This window comes from Lemur catta, chromosome 2 (assembly GCF_020740605.2).
Source record: "Lemur catta isolate mLemCat1 chromosome 2, mLemCat1.pri, whole genome shotgun sequence".
NCBI classification, from domain to species: domain Eukaryota; kingdom Metazoa; phylum Chordata; class Mammalia; order Primates; family Lemuridae; genus Lemur; species Lemur catta.
Window position 1 is genome coordinate 630,866 of NC_059129.1, and position 21,778 is coordinate 652,643.

At 67.0% G+C, this 21,778-nt stretch overlaps 5 protein-coding genes across 11 annotated transcripts; 3 read left to right on the forward strand and 2 right to left on the reverse strand.

The window, feature by feature from the left end:
* The first annotated feature begins 16 nt into the window (after positions 1 to 16).
* Positions 17 to 5,921, forward strand: RHOT2 (ras homolog family member T2). Of its 5 annotated transcripts, XM_045541019.1 has the most exons (19): positions 71 to 157; positions 255 to 313; positions 417 to 498; positions 579 to 622; positions 1,556 to 1,609; positions 2,098 to 2,150; positions 2,220 to 2,328; positions 2,489 to 2,590; positions 2,724 to 2,822; positions 2,933 to 3,041; positions 3,123 to 3,243; positions 3,628 to 3,712; positions 3,799 to 3,941; positions 4,019 to 4,116; positions 4,189 to 4,319; positions 4,422 to 4,508; positions 4,629 to 4,751; positions 4,838 to 5,040; positions 5,268 to 5,921. In XM_045541019.1, the coding sequence occupies exons 1-19, from the start codon at positions 121 to 123 to the stop codon at positions 5,392 to 5,394; spliced, it is 1,866 nt and encodes a 621-aa protein (XP_045396975.1). In that variant the 5' UTR covers positions 71 to 120; the 3' UTR covers positions 5,395 to 5,921. The 5 variants fall into 5 exon arrangements, with proteins under 5 accessions (XP_045396971.1, XP_045396973.1, XP_045396975.1 ...); XM_045541017.1 differs by having other exon boundaries at positions 36 to 157; positions 4,189 to 4,508; XM_045541018.1 differs by having other exon boundaries at positions 2,933 to 3,243.
* A 1,523-nt stretch (positions 5,922 to 7,444) lies between these two features.
* Positions 7,445 to 10,125, forward strand: RHBDL1 (rhomboid like 1). The gene is made up of 8 exons (XM_045541020.1): positions 7,445 to 7,580; positions 7,922 to 8,083; positions 8,282 to 8,506; positions 8,582 to 8,730; positions 8,893 to 9,005; positions 9,081 to 9,181; positions 9,265 to 9,325; positions 9,404 to 10,125. Exons 1-8 carry the CDS (start codon positions 7,542 to 7,544, stop codon positions 9,673 to 9,675), a joined length of 1,122 nt encoding a protein of 373 aa, XP_045396976.1. The 5' UTR covers positions 7,445 to 7,541; the 3' UTR covers positions 9,676 to 10,125.
* A 1,238-nt stretch (positions 10,126 to 11,363) lies between these two features.
* STUB1 (STIP1 homology and U-box containing protein 1) lies at positions 11,364 to 13,768 on the forward strand. Of its 2 annotated transcripts, XM_045541025.1 has the most exons (7): positions 11,364 to 11,746; positions 12,153 to 12,351; positions 12,440 to 12,605; positions 12,802 to 12,889; positions 13,028 to 13,084; positions 13,172 to 13,288; positions 13,372 to 13,768. In XM_045541025.1, the coding sequence occupies exons 1-7, from the start codon at positions 11,588 to 11,590 to the stop codon at positions 13,495 to 13,497; spliced, it is 912 nt and encodes a 303-aa protein (XP_045396981.1). In that variant the 5' UTR covers positions 11,364 to 11,587; the 3' UTR covers positions 13,498 to 13,768. The 2 variants fall into 2 exon arrangements, with proteins under 2 accessions (XP_045396981.1, XP_045396979.1); XM_045541023.1 differs by having other exon boundaries at positions 12,802 to 13,084.
* On the reverse strand, positions 12,660 to 15,522 carry JMJD8 (jumonji domain containing 8). Its single transcript, XM_045544775.1, has 9 exons — positions 15,277 to 15,522; positions 15,111 to 15,214; positions 14,899 to 14,947; positions 14,717 to 14,813; positions 14,561 to 14,629; positions 14,352 to 14,471; positions 14,201 to 14,268; positions 13,984 to 14,118; positions 12,660 to 13,899 (listed from the first exon to the last, which is right to left on the reverse strand). Exons 1-9 carry the CDS (start codon positions 15,520 to 15,522, stop codon positions 13,819 to 13,821), a joined length of 969 nt encoding a protein of 322 aa, XP_045400731.1. The 3' UTR covers positions 12,660 to 13,818.
* Positions 15,523 to 15,610: 88 nt separating this feature from the next.
* WDR24 (WD repeat domain 24) lies at positions 15,611 to 20,873 on the reverse strand. 2 transcript variants are annotated; one of them, XM_045541022.1, is made up of 10 exons: positions 20,719 to 20,873; positions 19,643 to 20,125; positions 18,470 to 18,647; positions 17,646 to 18,318; positions 17,028 to 17,146; positions 16,830 to 16,951; positions 16,641 to 16,745; positions 16,214 to 16,554; positions 15,916 to 16,100; positions 15,611 to 15,839 (listed from the first exon to the last, which is right to left on the reverse strand). In XM_045541022.1, exons 2-10 carry the CDS (start codon positions 20,121 to 20,123, stop codon positions 15,671 to 15,673), a joined length of 2,373 nt encoding a protein of 790 aa, XP_045396978.1. In that variant the 5' UTR covers positions 20,124 to 20,125; positions 20,719 to 20,873; the 3' UTR covers positions 15,611 to 15,670. The 2 variants fall into 2 exon arrangements, with proteins under 2 accessions (XP_045396978.1, XP_045396977.1); XM_045541021.1 differs by having other exon boundaries at positions 19,643 to 20,873.
* Between the last annotated feature and the right edge of the window lie 905 nt (positions 20,874 to 21,778).

A 21,778-nucleotide genomic window follows, 5' to 3' on the forward strand; every position in this document is an offset into this window, starting at 1 on the left:
AACCGGAAGCGCGGGGCGGGGCCGGAAGTGCGGGCGCGAGGGGACGGGCAGAGGGCGGAGGACCCGGCCGGGGCCAGGTCGGGGGGCGGTGGGGGTCGGGGTGCCCTCCGGGCGGCAGCCATGAGGCGGGACGTGCGCATCCTGCTGCTGGGCGAGGGTAGGCGCCGGGTCGCGGGGCTCGGGGCTGCGGGGGCCGGTGTGGACGGGGCGCCCTGAGCGCGGCCGTCCCGCGCTGACCGCGCCGCCCCGCGCAGCCCAGGTGGGGAAGACGTCGCTGATCCTGTCGCTGGTGGGCGAGGAGTTCCCCGAGGAGGTGAGGGGCCGGCGCGTCGGAGCGGGGCGCCGGCTGCGCAGGGAGGGACTGCGGCCGCGACGCCGCGCGGTCCCCTGGTCAGCCCCGCCCGGGCCTCTCGCAGGTCCCTCCCCGGGCAGAGGAGATCACGATCCCCGCAGACGTCACCCCGGAGAAGGTGCCCACCCACATCGTGGATTACTCAGGTATCGGGTCCCCCCTGCCAGCGGCTCTGCCCAGGGGCCGGCTTTTCAGAACGGTTTGCAGCGGGGTCTCTTCCATCCAGAAGCCGAGCAGACTGACGAGGAGCTCCAGGACGAGATCCACAAGGTTCGGGTCGTTGTGGGCTCAGGAGGGGGTGCTGGGCACGGGGGCTCAGCTCTCCACCTCTGGGGGTGCATGCAGCCTCTGCCTAATCCGCTTCGCTCTCTGGGGAATTGGATTAAGGTGCTCGATGTGTCCTCGGCCCTGGTAATTCTGCTGTGACCTCTCGGTACCAAGGGTTGCCCAGTCAAGGCTCCCACGAAGTACCCTGCTGGGAGCAGGGGCCGGTACAGCGCCTTAGGGGAGAGAAGGGAGTGTGGCATCCCTGAGGCTGTTGGTTCGTCTTGCCCACGTGGCCGGCCATCGTTTGCTCTTCCTGTGTGCCCTGGGGAGCAGCCTCCCCCTTGCTGCGTACCGCAGCCCACTGCCCAGCCTCCAGGCTGTGGTGGGTGCTGTCGTGTCCAGGGCTCACCTGTTACCAGGTTGCGTGTGCCACCACTTGTAGCCTCTACTATGTTCTGGGGGCATCGCCAGGCAGGGGCACAGGCCTTAGCCTCCGAGGCAGCCGCAGACCCCTGCCACCATCATGTCAACTGCTTGTAACCACAGGGGAGTCAGAGCCGAGGTCAGGGTGGGGTTTCACTGTTGGCTCTCCTTCAGGGTGCTGCATTCTGGGTGTGGCTGTGTCTGTCCTGAGTTCTCCAGGGACTTGCTGGGGGGCTGTGGTGCTGGGTGTCCAGCGTGTCTGCACTGGGGGTGGGGGCAGGAAGGGGCTTGTCTGAGGTTCCAGCAGCCAGCTGCTTGTCCCCGGTGTGACAGCAGAGAGTGGCTGTTCTGCGAACACCGGGCTGGGGGCAGGTTCTAGGGAAGGGTGGGCTCCCAGGCCTGGGAGCTGTGCCCTGTGCTACCTGTGAGTGCCTGAGAGCGTGGAGTTGGCCTGGGCCATGCTCGGTGAGCAGGCAGCCTCTCGTCTCCCCGCGCCTCCCACTGTCCCTGCAGGCAAACGTGGTGTGTGTGGTGTACGATGTCTCCGAGGAGGCCACGATTGAGAAGGTGAGCTGCCAGCACCCACTCGGTCAGCACCCTGTCCTCGACGCAGACCCCAGTGCAGAGACAGGGGGGCCAAGGTGGACCCTCACCCAACCCCTTGAACAGCCCCATCCCTAACAAACGTTTTGGGGAGCTTCACCTGGAGCTGCAGGCTGCTCCCCTGGAGAGCCTCACACCCAAGTCCCCACCCCGCAGCCTGGCGTGGCCGCCAGTCTAAACTGTAGCAACCCCTCTTCCCTCCCAGTCCCAGAACACCCAGGCAGGTGACCGTGGGCCTGCCTTGGGCCACCCTGGGTGAGCTGCTGGGGCAGGCGTACAAGGCCGCGCCTGCTGTCTGCTTTGTCCCTGGCCTCATACCGAGTGGCTGAGACTGGGGCCCTTAGGTGGCCTCAACCTCCACTTTTCGTTTTCCCTGAGCCCGGGGTGAGCTCCGGCTGGAAGCTGTGGGCCAGGTGGGCAGCCTCACTTCACGGCCGGGCTTTGCCTTTCAGATCAGAACCAAGTGGATCCCGCTGGTGAATGGGGGGACCGAGAAGGGGCCCAGGTAATGAGCAGGACCTGGGGGGTGCCCCACTGGTTCTGCCTCCCTGGTGACCGTGACCCTCTCTCCCAGGGTGCCCATCATCCTGGTGGGCAACAAGTCAGACCTGCGGCCGGGGAGCTCCGTGGAAGCCGTGCTTCCGATCATGAACCAGTTCCCCGAGATCGAGACCTGCGTGGAGGTGAGTGGGCGGGGCGTGGTTCCAGCCGGCGCAAGGCAGTCAGGACGGGAACTCTGTGTCGAGGCTCTGGAGCATGCACCTGTGTGGGTGGCTGGGGGCCCTGACCCCTGTCCTTGTGTCTTCCTTGGGTGTGTCCCTGAGCCTGTCCGGCCCTCCCCAGTGCTCAGCCAAGAACCTGAGGAACATCTCAGAGTTGTTCTACTATGCCCAGAAGGCCGTCCTGCACCCCACAGCACCGCTGTATGACCCTGAGGCCAAGCAGGTGGGCCTGGGCCCGGGCTCCCCAGGGGCCCGTGGGGCGTGTTGGGCCGGAAGGGCAAACAGGTGGGACCGCAGGGTGGGTGGGACGGGAGCTGCCGGCGGGGGGAGGGGGCACTGAGCCGCTGTACCCGCAGCTGAGGCCCGCGTGCGTCCAGGCCCTCACACGCATCTTCAGGCTCTCAGACCAGGACCTGGACCAGGCGCTCAGCGACGAGGAGCTCAACGCCTTCCAGGTGTGCCCCCCCGCCAAGGTGCCCACCCCCCTGAGGCCCCTGCCGCTGTCCGTGGCCAGACCTGCAGTCCCAGGGTAGCGGCCGACTCAGCCACTCTCTCTTGGAGGCAGAAAGCCTGTTTCGGGCACCCGCTGGCCCCACAGGCGCTGGAGGATGTGAAGACGGTGGTGCGCAAGAACGTGGCAGGCGGCGTGCGGGACGATCGGCTGACCCTGGACGGTGAGGCCGGGCCCCACTGGCCCCTGGGTGTTGGGCAGCGGCCGGCCGTGCCTGGCGCTACCCCTGCTCTGTCTGGCACAGGCTTCCTCTTCCTGAACACCCTCTTCATCCAGCGTGGCCGCCATGAGACCACGTGGACCATCCTGCGGCGCTTCGGCTACAGTGACACCCTTGAGCTGACCGCTGACTACCTTTACCCGCCGTGAGTGGCGAGCAGGGCTTGGGGCTCACCTGCCCTGGGTGTAGGGGCCCCCCCTTCCCCCTCAGCAGGCCCATCGGGGCGGTGCCCTGCGGCACAGGCCACACAGCGGGCGCTGCCCTGAGACCCGCGGCGTCTGCAGGGTGGGCACGCTGGGACTCACTGCCCTGGGACCTGGGAACCCCGGACCTCCCTTGGGACCCTCCCTGGGAACCCCAACGGCCACTTGTTCCCTGGCCCATCTGCAGGGTTGGAGGCACAGGAGTCTCCGGGCTCCGTAGGGGGGGTCTGACTGCTCAGATGGGGCCCTCAGGGTGACAGCCAAATGGGTCAAGCCTGGTGGCATAGGGTCCCCTGCGAACCAGATGGGCTGTTGTGTCTTCGCAGGCTCCATGTGCCCCCCGGCTGCAGCACCGAGCTCAACCACCTGGGCCACCAGTTTGTGCAGAGGGTGTTTGAGAAGCACGACCAGGTGAGACACTGGCTGCGTGTGCTTCACTGTCCCCCCACCCACCGCCACATCCCTGGCTCACGTCACCACGGCCCCTCTCCCTGCAGGACCGTGATGGCGCCCTGTCACCTGCGGAGCTGCAGAGCCTCTTCAGTGTGTTCCCAGCAGCGCCCTGGGGCCCTGAGCTCCTGGGCACGGTCCGCAGTGAGGCCGGCCGGCTGCCGCTCCACGGGTACCTTTGCCAGTGGACGTAAGTGCAGCCTGTGCCGCGCCCGCCCGCGCCCCGCTGCCCCTCCCTGCCGTAACGCGCACCCCTCCCGCCCGCAGGCTGCTGACCTACCTGGATGTCCGGCGCTGCCTCGGGCACCTCGGCTACCTGGGCTACCCCACCCTCTGCGAGGACTCCCAGGCCCAGGCCATCACAGGTGGGCGCCTCCCCTCGCCAGGCCGCGGGCCTAGACCCTGGCAGCCACCCTTACCTGTGCCCGTCCTCATAGTCACCCGAGAGAAGAGGCTGGACCAGGAGAAGGGGCAGACGCAGCGCAGCGTCCTCATGTGCAGGGTGCTGGGCGCCCGCGGCGTGGGCAAGTCTGCCTTCTTGCGGGCCTTCCTCGGCCAGCGCCCGGGGGTGAGTGTGCACCGAGGCCCTGCGCCCCTCCGGTGGCTGCAGGGGCAGGGCCATCTGGGGAGCACTGGGGCCACTGAGCACCGGGGCCTCCTCCCTCCTCAGCACCAGGATGCCAGGGAGTGCCCTCTGGAGCCCCCCAGCTATGCCGTCAACACCGTGCAGGTCAACGGGCAGGAGAAGTACCTGATCGTGAGTGCCGGCCCTGGGGACACCCACACGTCCCTCCCGTAGCTGGTCGAGCTGTCTCAGTGCAGCCCTTGGGGGACCCGGCCCCTGGGGACCCTTCCCTGAGGCCCCTGTCTGTCCCAGCTGTGTGAGGTGGGTGCAGACAGCCTGCCGGACGCCTCCCTGGATGCTGCCTGTGACGTTGCCTGCCTGATGTTCGACGGCAGGGACCCAGAGTCCTTCTCGTACTGCGCCAGCGTCTACAAGGTGAGGCCTGGCCTGGGTGCCTGCCAGGGGCACCGCCCGTGCCCTGCTGCCCTGGGGCTGCGCCTCACACCACCCTCCCCCCACAGCGCCATTACATGGACGGGCAGACGCCCTGCCTCTTTCTCTGCTCCAAAGCCGACCTGCCCATAGTCACCACGACGCGTGGCCTGTCACCAGCAGAGTTCTGCCGCCGGCACCGGCTGCCGACCCCCATCCCATTCTCCTGCGCCAGCCTGGACGAGCCCAGCACTGCCATCTTCACCCGGCTCGCCACCATGGCCGCCTTCCCGTGCGTACCTGGTGCCATAGTCCCAGGAGGAGGGTGGCCTGTCCCATCACAGGGCATTGGGGCCACTCTGGCGTCGGGGCTGGAGCAGGATCAGGGTTGCCGGGTGGGTCCCTACTGGCTGCCCATTGTGGTCTGGGAGGCCTGGCTGTCAGGGCACGGCCGAGGGTGTGCGGAGCGAGCAGGTGGGCCCGTGCCTGGGCCCTGCAGACAGCTCCTCTCTCTTGCAGACACCTGGCCCGAGCGGAGCTGCGTCCCACCTCCTTCTGGCTCCGGGGGATCCTGGGGCTTGTCGGGGCCGCTGTGGCTGCGGTGCTCAGCTTCTCGCTCTACAGGGTGCTGGTGAAGAGTCGATGAGGCCCCTGGGACCCTGAGCCTCCCCGACCTGTGGGGCTCCCAGCCCAGCAGTCTGGCCTTGGGCCCACGGCGCTGCTGCAGGGCCCCCGCTCAGGGAGCTCCCTTGTCTCCGACCCTCAGCTTCTGAAGACGGTCTGCGCCCCTGGGCAGGGCCCTCCAGCCTGCCGCGCGGGGCCCTGGCTCCTGCCTGCGCCCGGGGTGGCTGTGGCAGGTGTGCTGGGTGGGAGCCCCACGTGCCGCCACACCCATGGGCAGTGCGCTCCTTTGTGGGCTTGGTGTGTCGGGCTGGGGGCCACAGGTGACCCCAGACCCAGAATTCTCAGGGCTCCACCCCTTTCCTGGCCCAGGGTGGCCGGTGGGTGTGAAGGGGGCTGGAAGGCAGAGTTTGGGCCGTGGGGGGCTGGGCTCCCCCATCCTTCTGCCCAGTTCGGAGCCTTCCCACGGCTGTGCCCACGGTTGTACCCACGGTGAAAGACACGAGATTGGGTGTCCTGATTAAACTTCACTTGTATCTTCCGTCTGTCGGATCCCAGTCTCCGAAAACAGCTTTTTTTGAACGAACCCAGAACGTGTCTTGTGTCTTGGTGTGGGCTGGAAATGTCACACCTCCCCTCCGTCCCTGGGTCACCATCCCAAGGCCTCAGGCCAAGGTGGTGAGTGGCTCTGGAAGGCCCAGCTGTGCCAGCCGTGGTCCAGGGGATTCCTGTCATGGAGGCCAAGCGGTCTGGGCGAGGCCCACTGCAGACAGGGCTTTCTCTGGGATGTGCCCGGTGACTGCCCCTTCCCCAGGGCCCTGTGTAGCTCCCCGCTCTGCCCACTTCCCAAAGCACCCTGTCAGCTGAGTTTCCGAGTGAGTGTGACCAAGTGCGTGTGACGTCACTGGGCAGGGGCTGCCCGCAGGGCCCTGGCCTGAAGGAAGCTGGCAGCTCCCAGACTGGAGGGAAGGACCAACTCGGGGATGGGCCCAGCCGTGCTTCCTGGGGCCCGGAGCTGATTCAGCCCACAGCGTGGTCTCCCCAGGGCCACCCAGACAGGCATCCACAGACCTGGGTGCTGGGGCCAGGTCCTGCAGTGCTGCCTGCCCTGCAGGGACCCTAAAGTCCTGGTACTGTCCCCACAGTGGGTTTGGCCAGCGGGTTCGGGTCTCAGCCTGCTTTGGGGCAGGGCAGGAGGCTCTCCCTGGCCTGCGGCATCCCCCTGGGGCCCAGCCGCTGGGTCTCTGCAACAGCAGAGGCAGGGTTCTGAGTGGCACTTGGAGGGCTTTCTATGGTCATGTGTCTTCAGTCTGTGTCACCTTCATTGTTGGAGGGTCTGCCCACTCCCCCCAGGGACAGGCCTCTCCCTTAAACCAGCTACAGCCCTGCCCGCTGGGGGTTCTGCTCTGCTGCCGTGGGGCTGTCTCAACACCCCTTGTGCCCAGCCCTGGTGCCTCCCTGGGCCTGGAGGCCCGTGACAGCTCCTGCAGCCTGGGTGGGGCCCACAGCCCCAGCCCAGGTGTCAAGATGTGGGTTGGTCTTGGTGGTCAGCTGGGGCAGCTCCAGGAGGGTCTTCCCACCCCGCGAGGTGGCCTTGGTGCCCACCACGGGCAGCGGGCATCCCTGCTGCAGCCCCGGGGAGGGGTGTGTCAGGGAGCTCCCAGCCCAAGGCAGAAACAAACGAACTGCAAGGATCGTAGTGGGGGGTCAGGGAGGGCTTCCCCAAGGAGGTGACATCCTTACGCGGCCTGAGCCCAGGAAGCCTGTGCGGGAGTGCAAAAGGGCTTGCATGGGTGGGGTTCCAGGTGCTGCCGCTCGACTCAGTTTCCCGGCTGCTGTCTGGGCGGGAGGCGGAAGGTGCGCGCGGCGCAGCAGCCGTGCCTGGGCGGGGTGGGGGATGGGCGCTGGGCGGCGCAGGCCGCTCCTGCCCGGGGTGTGTGTCCAGAGGCGGCCTGGCCGGCGCGTCCGCGTGCAGGGTGCGCGCGTGTCCTGGCCGCGCGTGGCGGCGTATGCGGTGGGGGCGGGCAGGCGGCTCTGACGCGGCCTGAGCACGGCGCGGCACCGAGCGGGAGCGGGCGGAGCGGGTCGGCTGGGGCGGAGCAGAGCCGTCCGCAGAGCAGCCCCTCCCGGCCGCGGCCGCCGACCCCGGCCCCCCGGCCTGGCCCTGGCTCTATGGACAGGAGCTCCCTGCTGCAGCTCATCCAGGAGCAGGTACGTGGCGGGTGGGTGGGGAGCTGGCATCACCCTGGATGCTGCCGTCCTGCGGCGGGGCTGAGCTCGTGGGGGACCCAGCTCCCAGAGAGCCTTGCTTGGCACCCCCCAGCCCCTCCCTCCATGACCTTGACCCCCTTGTCTGAGACCCCAGCAGCGGGCTGGCCGGACCAGGCCCCTGGAGGGAGGGTGGTTCTCGGATCCTGGCCCTCCCCTCGCAGGGTGGGAATTGCTAGGGAGCTGGAGGACGGGGGCCCTGCTGCTCCTGGCCGGCTTGGCCCAGCCCTGTGGTCCGGGGTCGGCCCGCCCTCAGGCCTGGGCTGGTGGCTCCCCCACTCCAGCAGCTGGACCCCGAGAACACAGGCTTCATCGGCGCAGACACCTTCGCCGGTCTGGTGCACAGCCATGAGCTGCCCCTGGACCCGGCCAAGCTGGACATGCTGGTGGCCCTGGCCCAGAGCAACGAGCGGGGCCAGGTCTGCTACCAGGAGCTGGTGGATCTGGTCAGTGCCACGGTGGGTGGGCAGCAGGGGCAGGGCCCAGGCCTGGGCGGACCCAGTGCTCCAGTCAGAGGGGTGTGGGCAGGTGGCCCCCCTCACACTGGGGAGGGCTTGTGGATGTGGGAGCCGGGCAGGCCACACAGCCAGCCAGGGGTGCCGGGGCAGAGAACCCGTGGCCCACGCTCTGGCCCCTACCCCTAGATCAGCAGCAAGCGCTCCAGCAGCTTCAAGCGGGCCATTGCTAACGGACAGCGGGCGCTGCCCCGGGACGGGCTGCTGGACGAGCCGGGCCTGGGCGTCTACAAGCGGTTCGTGCGCTACGTGGCCTACGAGATCCTGCCCTGTGAGGTGGACCGCCGCTGGTACTTCTACCGGCACCGCAGCTGCCCGCCCCCCGTGTTCATGGCCTCTGTCACCCTTGCCCAGGTGGGACCACCCACCTGCTGCCCTGGGAGCCTCCTGCGTTCCTGGCCCTGACCAGCCCTAACACTGTGTCCCCAGATCATCGTGTTCCTGTGCTACGGGGCCCGCCTCAACAAGTGGGTGCTGCAGACCTACCACCCCGAGTACATGAAGAGCCCCCTCGTGTACCATCCCGGGCACCGCGCCCGGGCCTGGCGCTTCCTCACCTACATGTTCATGCACGTCGGGTGAGTGGGGGCTGCTGGCTTGGCCAGGCCCAGCCCACCCTGAGACCCCACCCACTAAATCAGAGAGGCTCAGCCCAAGGGACAGAGGCAGCAACTTGAGACGCGGGCTAGGGGCGGGCAGGCAGCTGACCCCACCCTCGTGCCTGTCCTCCATGTGGCCAGGCTGGAGCAGCTGGGGTTCAATGCCCTCCTGCAGCTGATGATCGGGGTGCCCCTGGAGATGGTGCACGGCCTGCTCCGCATCAGCCTGCTCTACCTGGCAGGCGTGCTGGCAGGTGAGGCAGGCGCGCGCCCCCTGCCCACCTCACTGGCTGGCCCCGCCCTCACCCCTCCCCCACCGGTTCACACAGGCTCCCTGACGGTCTCCATCACCGACATGCGGGCCCCCGTGGTGGGAGGCTCCGGCGGGGTCTACGCCCTGTGCTCTGCACACCTGGCCAACGTCGTCATGGTAATGGGGCTGCCCAGCAGCGGGGTGTGGGGAGGGGCCCATCTGGCAGGCCTCACGGCCTCTCTGTCTGTGTGCCCCACCAGAACTGGGCTGGCATGAGGTGTCCCTACAAGCTGCTGAGGATGGTGCTGGCCTTGGTGTGCAGTGAGTAGAGGCTGGGTGGGGCTGGGGGCACCTCCGCCTGCAGCCAGGGCACCTCCCACCTGCCGCATCCCTCCGCAGTGAGCTCCGAGGTGGGCCGGGCCGTGTGGCTGCGCTTCTCCCCACCGCTGCCCGCCTCGGGCCCGCAGCCCAGCTTCATGGCACACCTGGCGGGCGCGGTGGTGGGTGTCAGCATGGGCCTGACCATCCTGCGCAGCTACGAGGAGCGCCTGCAGGACCAGTGTGGCTGGTGGGTGGTGCTGCTGGCCTACGGCACCTTCCTGCTCTTCGCCATCTTCTGGAACATCTTCGCCTACGACCTTCTGGGCACACACGTCCCCCCGCCGCCCTGACCCGCTCCCCTGGGCCGGGCCTGGGCACGTGGGGGGCCGGCCACCAGGTGGGCGTTCGTGTCCGCCTCCATGGATGGACGTCTCAGAGCTGCTGCTCCCACGGGGCAGGTGGCCCTTGTGGCCCCGGGAGTTGAGGCCAAGGCTCACTCCAGCCCCAGCTGCCCCTCCCAGGCCTGGTGGGAGGTGGCTGGGCCAGGACTGGGTGGGTGGTGCAGAGGAGTCTGTGTACCACCCCCCCCCAGCCCCACCCCCAGGACTTGCAGTCTGAGCCTTTTTTGAAAATGAATAAATATTTTACACAGCACCAGGTGACTGTCCCGGGGCTCTGGAGGCTTGTCTGGCCCCCCCAACACCTGCTGAACATAAGGGATTTCTCCCCACCACGATGAAAGCCTGGGTTTTCTCCTCTTTTGTACCTCTGCACCTGGAGTGAGGCCTGGGAGCCGGGGGCAAGGGGGCGGGCCGTGGGCCTGCTAGTCAGGGTGAGCTCGGCAAACGTGGCCAGCTTCCTGCTCAGGCAGCCTGCGTGGCACGGGAGCAGCCTGGGTCCTGTGCTGCTTGGCCGGCCTGGTGTCTTCGTGAGTGGCCAAGTCAGGGCCAAGGCTGGGTAGCAGGTCTGGACACAGCTTCTGCCCTATAACCCAAGTCCACAGCACTGTTTCCACAGGTGAGGGCTCCACGGTCCTGAGGCACTGGCTAGGGAGGGCACAGGAGTCGAGTCCAGGGACACCAGCCACGGTCCTGCCTGGGGTTCAGGATGCCCTCCCTGCCCACCGCAGTCCGCTCACCTCGGCCCAGAGCCGCGGCTCGCTCTGGCGTCTGGCCCAGGTACGGCAGGTAGTGCTTGAGGGTGCACTGCGGGCTGGCAGGCCAGACACCGCGACGCCTCCGGAGCTGGCCGCCAGCACCGCTGGGGCAGCGAAGCAGCAGCATTCAGGCCCGACGGTGTGAGGACGGGGTCTTGGAGACTTGCCCGGGGCTGCCCAAGACCTCGTGGCTCCTTCGAGTGACGTTCCTGTCCCAGAGCGCGCCGCGCGGACACGGCCCCATTCACCCGAGGCCGTGGCGGGGCCCGCACGTCTGGCAGGAGGCGGGAGGCGGCGGCCGAGCGCAGCTCCAGCGGCTCCGGGGGGTTGGCGGCCCCCAGCTGCAAGAGTCGCGGCCGGAAGCGCCCCGTCTGCGGGCGGATGGGTCGGGCTGGGGTCTCCGGAGGACTGCCCCGCCTCCGCCAGCGGCCGCTGCCGCGCCCCTCGCGTCACGTGCTTCTCCGCTCGGCCCCCGACGGCCGCAGGTGGCGCCTGCCCACAGCTGGGGAAGGGTGGTGGCGGGAGTCCGGGCCGCGGGGCGCCATGCCCTCATCCCCTTCCGCCCTGCCGACGTCCAGGGCTTCCAGCCGCCCCCGGGGGGGCGCGCGCCCGTAGCACGTCTCCGTGGCGCTCCGGGATGGCGGCCCGGCGGCCGGGGCCCTCGCAGCCCCACAGTCCGCAGGCAGCCGCCATCTTCACTTGGGGGCGGGGTCTCTGCGGGCGGGGCGGGGCCGGCCGCGAGGGGCGGGGTCTCTGCGGGCGGGACGGGGGCGGGGCCGCCGGCGGCCCACGCTGGCTTCAGGGGAGCCCGCCCTCCGTCGCCCGGGAAGGGTCTCGCGGGGCAGCCCCGGGCTTCGGGACGCGCCCCTCCCGCCCGCCAACGTACCGGCCTCCGCGGCTCGTCGGACGTACGCGCGACCCCGCCGCCCTCACGTGTCCATCGCGCCGGCCCCGCCCCGCGCGGCCGGAAGTTCCGGTGGCGGATCGCTGGACCGGGCCCGAGCGGATCGCGGGCTCGGGCTGCGGGGCTCGGGCTCGGGCTGCGGGCGCGGGGCGAGCCGGGCGCGGAGCCCGGGAGCGGGGCCCAGGCCGTGCCGCGCGGCGCCATGAAGGGCAAGGAGGAGAAGGAGGGCGGCGCGCGTATGGGCGCCGGCGGCGGCAGCCCCGAGAAGAGCCCGAGCGCGCAGGAGCTCAAGGAGCAGGGCAACCGGCTCTTCGTGGGCCGCAAGTACCCGGAGGCGGCGGCCTGCTACGGCCGCGCCATCGTGAGTGCGCCGCGGCGGGGGGCCGGCGCCGGGGGAGGGGGCGGGACGCGGCTTTCAGGCCTGGACTCTCGAACCTGCTTGCGGGAGAACTGTGCCCCCCAGTGAGGCTGGCTGGGTTGGAGGACAGGGACTCCTGCCCCTTGAGGACCCCGGGCCCAAAGCCTCGGTTCTCTACAGGTTAGAGAAACTTTACAAGACCAATTGGAGCCAAGAGGGTGGACTCAGCCAGGATTCCACTTTCCGCAGATCCTTGGGAGCCGGGGCTTTGACAACTGATAAACCTAGTTCCAGCCCGGGGCCCCAAAGCTGGGACAGGACCTGAGACATCGGGGTGTCAGCTTTTTGGGACGGAGGGCGCAGGCTGAGCCCATAGCCTCATGCTGGCTGGCCTGGCCTTGGTCCCCAGACCCGGAATCCCCTGGTGGCGGTGTATTACACTAACCGGGCCCTGTGCTACCTGAAGATGCAGCAGCACGAGCAAGCGCTGGCCGACTGCAGGCGCGCCCTGGAGCTGGACGGGCAGTCTGTGAAGGCGCACTTCTTTCTGGGGCAGTGCCAACTGGAGATGGAGAGCTATGACGAGGCCATCGCCAATCTGCAGCGAGGTGGGCCACCGTGCTGCCTGGCTGCAGGGCGCCTGGGACTAGGTGGGTGGACAGGCCAGAGGGTGATCTGAAGCTTCCATTCCCCCAGCCTACAGCCTGGCCAAGGAGCAGCGCCTCAACTTTGGGGATGATATCCCCAGTGCACTGCGCATTGCTAAGAAGAAGCGCTGGAACAGCATTGAGGAGCGGCGCATCCACCAGGAGAGTGAGCTGCACTCCTACCTCACGCGGCTCATTGCAGCAGAGCGTGAGAGGTGGGCCCCTCCCCCCACCAGGCCACCCTGTTTCCCATTAACTGCGTCACCAACTACCAATACAAATGTTTATTGAAGGCCAGCAATGGCAAGCAGGAAACCAGGAGGGGAGAGGCCTGAACATTTGCCCTGAGGTTGACGTGGGGTCTGACATCTTGCTAGGTCTATCTCTGACTAGTTTCCGGTCAACCCCCAGGGAGCTGGAAGAGTGTCAGCGGAACCATGAGGGTGACGAGGATGAAGGCCATGTCCGGGCTCAGCAGGCCTGCATCGAAGCCAAGCATGTAAGGGTGCCCTGGCTCACGCACGGGTCTGTGGGCATGTGTGCACATGACGTGAGGGTGGCCGTGCTGCGTGGTGAGTCTGTGCGTGCCCGTGGGAGAGGGGTGTCTGGTCTAAGCGTAGTGCTCAACTCTCTGCAGGACAAATACATGGCGGACATGGATGAGCTCTTCTCTCAGGTGGACGAGAAGAGAAAGGTGAGTGTCTGTTCCCTGAAGTCTGGGTAGCAGGTGCTGGAGCAGTGTCCCCTTCCTGGCCCTTGACCCTATCCCCATGTGGCACAGAAGCGAGACATCCCTGACTACCTGTGTGGTAAGATCAGCTTCGAGCTGATGCGGGAGCCATGCATCACTCCAAGTGGCATCACCTATGACCGAAAGGACATCGAGGAGCACCTGCAGGTGAGCACCCACAGACCATCAGGCACAGGGCCAGCAGCATGGCTCTTGGGCCCACTCAGTGTCCTCTGACCTTGTTACCACAGCGCGTGGGCCACTTTGACCCTGTGACCCGGAGCCCCCTGACCCAGGAACAGCTCATCCCCAACCTGGCCATGAAGGAGGTCATTGACGCATTCATCTCTGAGAACGGCTGGGTGGAGGACTACTGAAGCCCCCTCGCCCCCCACTGCACCTTGCCTGGGGTCCTGGCGCAGGAGGGCCCTGGGGCAGAAGCCCCCAGCCCCTGTACATAGTTTGTGTCCTTGGGCCTGCAGCCCATCAGTTCTGCTGTTGGGCTCTGGACTGCTCCCCTCTCAGCACAGCTCTTGCTGGGCCACAAGCCTCCCCTGTCCCCCGTCCAGGCTGGAAAACAGGTGAGAGTGGGTTGGGCTCAGGCCACTGCTGCTATCACTGTCTCTGTAATAAAATCTGTGAGCACTAGGTGGGCATGTACTGGTGTGTGACACAGGCCTGCCTGCAGCTGGTTCTGGCTAGCCAAGGAAGGTAGAGATGAAGACACTGGTGTCTAAGTTGAGTGTGGCGTGCCACCAGCGGTCAGGGAAGTACAGCACCTGGAAGAGGAGGGGTACAGCACAGGGATTAGCTGGGGGCCCTTTGGCCTGCCCCGGCCCGGCCCTCTCCTGCCAGCCACTGACCTCACCAGCCTGGACAGTACACTCCAGGGGCCGTGCGTGGGGCGCCAGAGCTGGGTACGTATCCCGGAGCCAGGCCAGTGTGGTCTTGTTGGGGTGGAACTCGGGTGTCTTCTCAGGTGGGTAGAGGAACCAGCGCTGGGGGCAGGAACGGCAGAGTCACTCTTGGGTGTTGTGGTCATTGACTTCGGAGCCTCAAGCCCCCCGACCCCGTGCTGACCTTGCGGCCGTAGATCACCTCCGAATAGCCAGGTCCGTGCCAGTGGAAGGGTACCCCAGAGCCAGCTCCTGTGGGGTCAGTTATCAGCAGCTGGTGACCAGACCCGATCTGTGCCCACCTTCAGCACCCTCTTGTCCCGAGGAGCACCCACCTGCGATTCCAAAGCTGTAAGCAGGAGTGGTATCCAGCAGACCAAACGGGGGTGGGGAGTAGTGCCGAAAGAGTGATGCCCACTCAGTGAAGTTGTTGTCCCCGAAAAAATACAGGGTGTCTGCCAACAAAGAAGACAGGGAGCAGGGATCCTGGCACCTGGGGACTCTTAAGTGTCCCCAACCCCACCGCCACCCAGATCTGGCTCACCGTTGCCCAGGGAGGCGGGGTCCTGGGGGTGCAGCAGCTGCTCCACGTACTCCTGGAAGGGCAGGTCCACTGCAGGAAAAGGGGCGGTCAGGACTGGCTGGTCCTGCCTTCAGGATGCCAGCAAGCAGGCGGGTCCCGCGGGGTGCGGCAGCTCACCTTTCCGGTAAGAGTAGGTGTTGGCAGTGCTCAACCGCACCACTCTCTCCCCAAAGGAGGCCAACAGCCGTTCGCGGGAGCACAGGGCCCGGAACTTCTGTGGGGGTGGGGAGAGGACTTAGTGGCCGGGCCCAGCACGGGGGAGTTGCGGGGTCAAGCGCGCCGACAAGCGCAGCGCTCACCGAGTTGTCTGTGAGCCCCTGCAGGATGACGGGCCTGAAGAAGGCGTAGCTGCAAGGGAGGAGCAGAGTCGCTGCCGGCTCCGAGCCGCGCCCACCGCCGCCCCCGCCCACACGTGCGCCCGCGGTCGGGGCTGAAGGGCCGGTACACAAGGGCGTGACCCAGCGCTCAAGGTGAGCGAGCTGTGGGCACGGGGGCGGCGGGGCGCACGTACTGCCGCACGAACTCGGCGTAGGTGAGGTCGGCCCGGCGCTCCACGGTGCAGCGCTCCTCCTCCGCCGCCGCCGGCCCGTCCCGCCGCCTGCGGGCACAGCCGGATCAGCGCCGCCCGCCCCCCGCGCCGCCCCCCGCCGCCCGGCCCGGCCGCCCGGCCCGCTCACCACCCCCCGTCGCCCGCCGGCCCGGGCCGAGCCGGACCCGCCAGCGCGCAGAGCGCCAGCAGCAGCAGCGGCAGCGGCCCCGGCGCCATGAGCCCGCCGCCGCGCTGCACGCCGGGAGCCCGGCCGCCGCCCGCCCGGTCGTCGTGGCAACGGCGGCGCCGCGCCGGACCCGGAAGCGGCCTCTACGGCCCGCCCGCTGGGAGCACTTCCGGGAGGCGCCGCGCGGACCGCGCCGACGGCTGCCATTGGCCGCCGGTCACCGAGGCGACACCGCCGCCCGCCCGCCCCGCCCCGCCCGCACGGCGCGACCGACGACAGGCGCGCGACTGCGGCTCCCACTGCTTTTATTGGGCTCACAGGCGGCAGGCCCTGCGCGCGCGCGCGCGCGGGCGGCTCAGGAGTACTCGCAGAGGTGGCCGCAGCCGGCGGGGCAGTGGGAGCTGCCCTCCAGCCACTTCATGATGTGCTGCAGGTGGCCGCCGTGGCTGCAGCCCTGGCACCACACGAACAGACCCTTGACCACGTGGTGGCAGACGGCACACATGCTGGCACAGCGGTGGCACCTGCGGGCAGGAGGGGGCCTCAGCGAGGGGCTCCTGGGCCGCCCGCAGGCCCCCGCGCCGCCCCCTACGGCCGCACCTGTCGCAGACCCAGCCGCGGCTGCTCATGGGCCGCTTGCAGTGGCTGCAGTTGACGTGCAGGGTGGTGGAGGCCTGGTTGAGGCAGCTGATGGCCCTGCTGGTGCTCAGCTTGACCACCTCGTTGGACACGTTCCAGAGGCGGAAGCGCTGCAGCAGGTCGATGTAGGACGTGTACCAGTGCTCCTGCGGGGCGGGCCGGGGCGGAGGTCAGGATGGCCGGCGCAGTGGACGGGCCAAGCGCAGGGCTGTGCTGTGGCAGCAGCGGTTCCAGGCCCTCCCGTGCCCGGGCCACGCACCTGGGTCTGCTCGTCGATGTCCTTGCGCACCCGCTCACCCAGCACGATGAGCACAGACACCGCCATCTGCACGTCGCCCTGCTCGGCGTAGAAGCGCAGCATGTCGCGCACCAGCACGCTGAAGAAGTCAGGCGGCAGGCGACTGTCATAGAGCGCGTGTGAGACGGACAGGAGCGAGAAGGAGGAGTCCATGGGCGCCAAGGAGGTCGCGTCGGCCTCGCTGCCGCTCACGTGTGGTGAGTCGGCCTTGTCCTGCAGGTGCTCGGGCCCGGGCGGCGTGTCCACGATCTCGTGGCGCAGCGGGAAGGCCTCCTGCGGCAACACGTACTCGGGCTCCTCGGCTGGGAGGCGGGGGCCGGGCGAGGGGGGTCTGAGCCTCTGTCCGGACCTGCCCCTCCAGCCCCGCCCGCCCTGAGCCCCCACTCACGGTGCGCGTGCTCGGGGTCCAGCAGGTACAGCTCGTCGTCCTCCCCCTCCGCGTCACCCAGCAGGTAGTCGGTGGGCACGTCGCTGCCCTCGGTTTCCTCGTTATCTGCCCAGCGGGGAGGGCGTTCAGGGGCAGTGTGCTGGGGGATGCCCAGCCCCTCCCGTCAGCATCCTGCCACCCTCCACCTACCCTCGTTGGCGATGAGCGTGGCGGAGGAGTCCAGCAGAGCAGTGTCGCTGCGCGTGTCACCTTTGTTGCGGTCCAGCCGGGTCTCACTGCCCAGCCCTGGGGCCACGTCTTTCAGGTTGAAACTGGGGGCAGGGAGGGCCCATGAGTGGGTGGGCTCCAGCAGCCCCACCCGCTGGGGAGAGCCACCCCAGCACCCACCTGTTCATGAGTGGCAGGCCACAGGAGCTGCCCTTGCCCACACTGTGATTGAGGTTGGCAGAGGGCACCAGACCAGGGCTGCAGTAGATGATCCGCAGCATGGTCCATGTCTGGGCCACCTGGGGACAGGCACCAGTCACTTGTGGGGGTCCCAGGCTCCCAGCACCCCCCATGCAGGACCCCCTCTGGCTGGAGAGAATCACAAACCCCCAGCATCCAGCTACCCAGGAGACCAGGGTCCTTGCCCGCCCCAGGTGAGGCAGCCAAGGCCTGTGGGAAAGACAAAGATTTAGTCTCCATTCTAGCTCAGAAGGAAACAGAACTGGGAGGCAGGTACTGGAAATGAGCCTGGGACCAGTGGGGCGACAAGAGACTGGGGCACAGAGGACAGCTCACACCCCCCTGCAGGGCGGGACAGAGGGCTTGAGGTGCTGACTGTCTGGGCCTCTGCCCCACCAGAGAACAGCCCTGGCCCTGTGTGTTCGTGGCACCTTCGGCTGCTGGGGCAGGGGCTGGTGGAGTGACTGGCCAGCGCTGAGCGCGAGCACAGTGTTGGAGGAGCCAGCCCCAGCCCTGAGGCCACGGCTCCTCGGCCCCCTTCGACCCAGCCCCTCCTACCTGGTTGCGACCAAGCTCCCGAGCCACCTTTGCGTTGTGGTCACAAAGCTCAGCCAACGGCCGGCCAGTCAGAGCATAACGCTCCGCTGTGTCCACAAACCAGCCCATGCTGCCACCGCCAGGCTCCGTCTCAAAGACGCTGAGGGCACTGGAGGCCAGGCCTGCAAAGGGCTCGGCGGGGTCCAGCTTACGCTTGAAGAACATGGGGTGGCGCCGGTCACCGGGGTAGGGCTTGCGCCCCGACTCGGCAGCCACTAGGCTCTCCTTGGCCGCGAAGGCCAAGTCCCCAAAGAGGCCGTAGCAGAGTCCCTCGGGGTTGGCACGTTCAACAGGCTGGCTGGCGTCTCGGAACAGATGTTGGCACAGGGAGCTGTCCTTAGAGCCGGACAGCAGGAAGGAGGGGTCGTGGGGGTGGCGCCAGGCGATGCCTGTTGTGACGTCACGGTGCTCCTCAAACATGGCAGCTGGCACGAAGGGCCGGCGTACATCCCACACGTAGATGTTGTGGTCCACCATCATGGAGCACGTAGCCAGATGGTGGCGGCACTCGGGCCGCCACTTCACTCGGGCAACTGAGGCGATGGTCTGCACGCAGTGCGTCTCCTTGGCGCGGTGTGTGGTCACGTCCCAGACCTTCACCATCTTGTCTCGCCCTCCTGTGGCCAGCCAGCCCCTGTGGGAGGGCCCCACCCATGCCCTCAGTGACCTCTCCTGGGGGAGAGGGGGCCCCCCAGCCCTGCCACTCCCCACTCTCTGTCTCACAGGTCTTAAAGCAGTGGGAGAGCTTTTCCTGAGCCCTGCTGCCTGCCCCCGTGTCCCCACACCTGTCCTCGGGGTGCCAGTCACAGCAGAAGACGGGCCCATTGTGGGCCGTGAACATCCTCTCGCACCGGTCGGGGCGCCGGATGTCCCAGAGCTGCACGTTGCCATTCTCGAAGGTGGAGGCGAAAGTGAAGTAGTCCCGGATGCTGAACTGGACGTCCCGCACGCTCTCAGACTGGCCTGCGGGCAGGTGTCAGTGGAGGGAGAGGCAAGGGGGCCTTGTCCCCAGGGCAGGGCCCGCGGAGTGGCTGTGGGATGGTGTCACACACCCTCTACCAGGAGGCCCAGAGGGTAGAGTGGACACCCCTAAGGACTGCCCAGCACAGACAGGCAGGGAGTTGCCACACAGAGCGGCCCCAAGAGCCTGGGCTGGGAAGCAGGATTCCAGGTGTTTTTTCCTTTTCCTTACTGTGGCAGGATCTCGCTGTCGCCTGGGCTGGCGTGCAGTGGCACAGTCACAGCTCACTGTAGCCTCAAACTCCGGGGCTCAAGCGATCCTCCTGCCTCAGCCTCCCGAGTAGCTGGGATGGCAGACACACGCCACTACACCCAGCTAACTTTTTAAATTTATTGTAGAGATGGGGTCTCATTGTCTTGCCCAGCCTGGCCTCAATCAATCTTCCCACCTCAGGCTCCCCAAGTGCTGGGATTACAGGCCACTGTCCCCCGCCACTGCAAGGTGGTTTTTAACACAAACTTCTCGGCTTCAGTGCTCCCTGGATTCTGTACTCTACATCAGTCCTTGGGCAAAGTTGTGGTCCCCAGGAAAAGGACCCTGGGGGGACTAGACAGTGTACCCCACCTCCTCTGCCTCCCTGGGCTGAGAACCCCGGAAGTCCTGGCAGACTTGGGGTGGCCTGGAGCTCTGCAGTGAGGGAAAGGGAGGTGGTGCGATGAGCTCTCTGCTCAGCCACGGGGTCAGCTTTGAGAAAGCTGGGGCTCTGCCCTCCCCTCCCACACCCAGCCTCAGTTCCTGCTGGTCCTGCCACCTGCCTCCCCACCATGACACCGCATCTAGGCCTGCTCCCACCTCCTTTCCACCCCACCTCCTCCAGGAAGCCCTCTGGGAGTGCATCTAAGGGCCTCTGATGTATGCAGCACTTCTCAGCCTGCCTGGACAGACTGGGCACCAGCAGAGATGCCTACCTGCCCCAACCTGCCTCAGGGGGCCTCACCTGAGAAGGTGCTGACAGAGTCCTTTCTGCGCAGGTCAAAGCACTTCATGAAACCGTCCTGGGAGCCGCTGAGGAGCACGTGGGCCTCGGTGGGGTGGAAGCAGACTTTGTTCACCGTGCGCTTGTGCTCTGTGAACAGTTGGTCCTGCTTGTTGCGGGATGGCCGGCCCAGGTTCCACGTGACCACCACACCGTTGGTGGCTGCCGTGGCCAGCAAGTTCTCATCCATCTGGTGCCAGACCACGTCAGCACAGCTCAGGTTAAGTGAGGGCTTGCGGCCCACACGCAGATTCAGCTTCTCCACGAACTGCTCCTCCTCAATGGAGTAGATCTTGAAGATGCTGCGGCCTGCCACGACCACTTGGGCTGCATCACGGCACACGCTGATGGCGTTGGCTGGAGCATCCAGGTGGCAGTGCATGGTGCGGCCTGTCAGCGTGCTGCCACCCAGGGCTGTGGTCACCCGGGACATCTTCTCCATGGCTGCACGGGTGATGGGGACAGGTGGTCAGTGAAGTGGGCTGGCCTGGTCAGCCTGGGTGGGTGGTCAGTTCAGAACGTTCATCCAGGTTGGGTCCCCCAGAACTTCCTGGGCCTGGGCCAGTCAGTCTTGGTGAGCCAGTCCAGGGCAGTCCATCAGGCAACCTGTCTGACAGGCAAGCTCAAACCCACGGGAAGCTGTCAGTCCAGCCTGTCACCCCACTGGGCGGTCAGAAGGCTCAGCAGCAACCTTGAGGTTGGCCAGTCCCATGTCTGACTTCCATGGAAGACCCTACGTGGTCAGTCCTGGCCAGGCCACCCCTCCATCCCCCTCATCAGTCAGATCTGGGCACTGAACCGTCCTCAATCCCCGCAGGGAAGCGAGGGGGCTCCCACTGTCCGCACGGTCAGCCCTGGGGGCCTCCGAGGGCGGCGAGGCTGCGAGAAGGAACAAAAGAGGGGAGAGGGACAGAGGGGCCTGGACGACTCGGGCAACAGAGGCGCGAGGGGCAGAGAGCCCTCAAGGACCGAGCTGTTTAGGGAGCTGAGGTGTCTGGAGGGGCCGGAGGCGGAGAGAAGCCGGCGATGCGGCATACAGGGTTCCTGGGAGCGGCGCGCAGGTTCCAGTGGCGCGGGGGCGCTGCGGGACCGGGATCAGACGGCCGAGGAAGCCTTTCTCCCCGCGGAACCCAGTCAGCCACCAAAGGGGCACGGCGCTCCGGAATCGCCGCGCCGGAAGCGGCCTGTCTTTCCCGCCCCTCGCCGGAAGTGGTCCGTCTCCTGCCTGTTCCTCGCCGGAAGCGAGTGCGGACTCTGGCCGGTACTCTTGGGGTTCCGTGTCGGGCAGCTGCGCTGGGGGAGGCCGCGGGGGAATGATGCAGGGCTGGGGTAGACAGGCCGCCCGGGCTCCCTCGTCCCACCTCGGTGGTTTTCTTGTGTGTGGTTTAAAAAAAAATTTTTTGAAGAAAGGGGTCTCGTTGTGTAGCCCAGGCTGGTCTGGAACTCCTGGGCTCAGCGATCCTCCTGCCTCAGCCTCCCCGGTAGCTGTGACTCGCGCTCCCGGCTGTTTGTTTTTCAGTCTCAGTATTTTAATACTAGCGCTTATTCCACCCCCGAGGCCCGTCAGCAAGTCTGGTTGTCCTTAAACAAGTTCCAAATGCCTCAGTCTCCACTTCCTTCCTTGCTCCTGGACCTCAGGAGCAGCCTCCTAGCTGCTGTCCTGGGTCCATCAGTCCCCTCTGACCTGAATCCCGCACAGAAGCTCGGTGCCACTCTCTGCCCAAGGCCTCCCATAGCTGCCCACTGCACTGTGAGTGAATCCCAAACACCCGGCCTCTGCCGTTCCCCCACCGCCCAAGTCACACTCTTCCTCCCGCCGTGTCTCAGCCCCCCAGCTTGCCTCTCTTTCCCAGCCCACCAAGCTCTTTCCTGCCTCATGGACACCGCACGTGCTGTGCTTTCTCTCCTTTCTGGAACGGTCTCCTCACCCTTTGGGGGGGGGCAGCTTAAATACCATCACCACAGAGGCTTTCCCTGGCCACCAACCCTAACGTGGCTTCTCCATCCCTGTGGCCTTCACAGCACTTGTTACAACCTGTTCCTTTGTTTACTGGCTGTCTGTCACACACAAGCATGAATTCCACCAGTGCAGGGGTT

Excerpts from the sequence above, each read along its gene's own strand:
- RHOT2 (XM_045541015.1), top strand. The coding sequence starts at position 121 with ATGAGGCGGGACGTGCGCATCCTGCTGCTGGGCGAGG. Across the intron at positions 3,244-3,627 it reads GCTGACTACCTTTACCCGCC|GCTCCATGTGCCCCCCGGCT; the intron begins GTGAGTGGCGAG and ends GTGTCTTCGCAG. Across the intron at positions 3,713-3,798 it reads TGTTTGAGAAGCACGACCAG|GACCGTGATGGCGCCCTGTC; the intron begins GTGAGACACTGG and ends CTCTCCCTGCAG.
- RHBDL1 (XM_045541020.1), top strand. The coding sequence starts at position 7,542 with ATGGACAGGAGCTCCCTGCTGCAGCTCATCCAGGAGCAG. Across the intron at positions 7,581-7,921 it reads TGCAGCTCATCCAGGAGCAG|CAGCTGGACCCCGAGAACAC; the intron begins GTACGTGGCGGG and ends CCCCCACTCCAG. Across the intron at positions 9,006-9,080 it reads CCTGGCAGGCGTGCTGGCAG|GCTCCCTGACGGTCTCCATC; the intron begins GTGAGGCAGGCG and ends CGGTTCACACAG.
- STUB1 (XM_045541023.1), top strand. The coding sequence starts at position 11,588 with ATGAAGGGCAAGGAGGAGAAGGAGGGCGGCGCGCGTATGGGCGCCGGC. Across the intron at positions 11,747-12,152 it reads CCTGCTACGGCCGCGCCATC|ACCCGGAATCCCCTGGTGGC; the intron begins GTGAGTGCGCCG and ends CTTGGTCCCCAG. Across the intron at positions 13,289-13,371 it reads ACATCGAGGAGCACCTGCAG|CGCGTGGGCCACTTTGACCC; the intron begins GTGAGCACCCAC and ends TTGTTACCACAG.
- JMJD8 (XM_045544775.1), bottom strand. The coding sequence starts at position 15,522 with ATGGCAGCCGTCGGCGCGGTCCGCGCGGCGCCTCCCGGAAGTGCTCCC. Across the intron at positions 14,814-14,898 it reads AGGGGCTCACAGACAACTCG|AAGTTCCGGGCCCTGTGCTC; the intron begins GTGAGCGCTGCG and ends CCACCCCCACAG. Across the intron at positions 13,900-13,983 it reads GTACTGTCCAGGCTGGTGAG|GTGCTGTACTTCCCTGACCG; the intron begins GTCAGTGGCTGG and ends CTCCTCTTCCAG.
- WDR24 (XM_045541022.1), bottom strand. The coding sequence starts at position 20,123 with ATGGAGAAGATGTCCCGGGTGACCACAGCCCTGGGTGGCAGCACGCTG. Across the intron at positions 16,952-17,027 it reads GGCCTGCCACTCATGAACAG|TTTCAACCTGAAAGACGTGG; the intron begins GTGGGTGCTGGG and ends CCCTGCCCCCAG. Across the intron at positions 16,746-16,829 it reads CACGCTCATCGCCAACGAGG|ATAACGAGGAAACCGAGGGC; the intron begins GTAGGTGGAGGG and ends CCCGCTGGGCAG.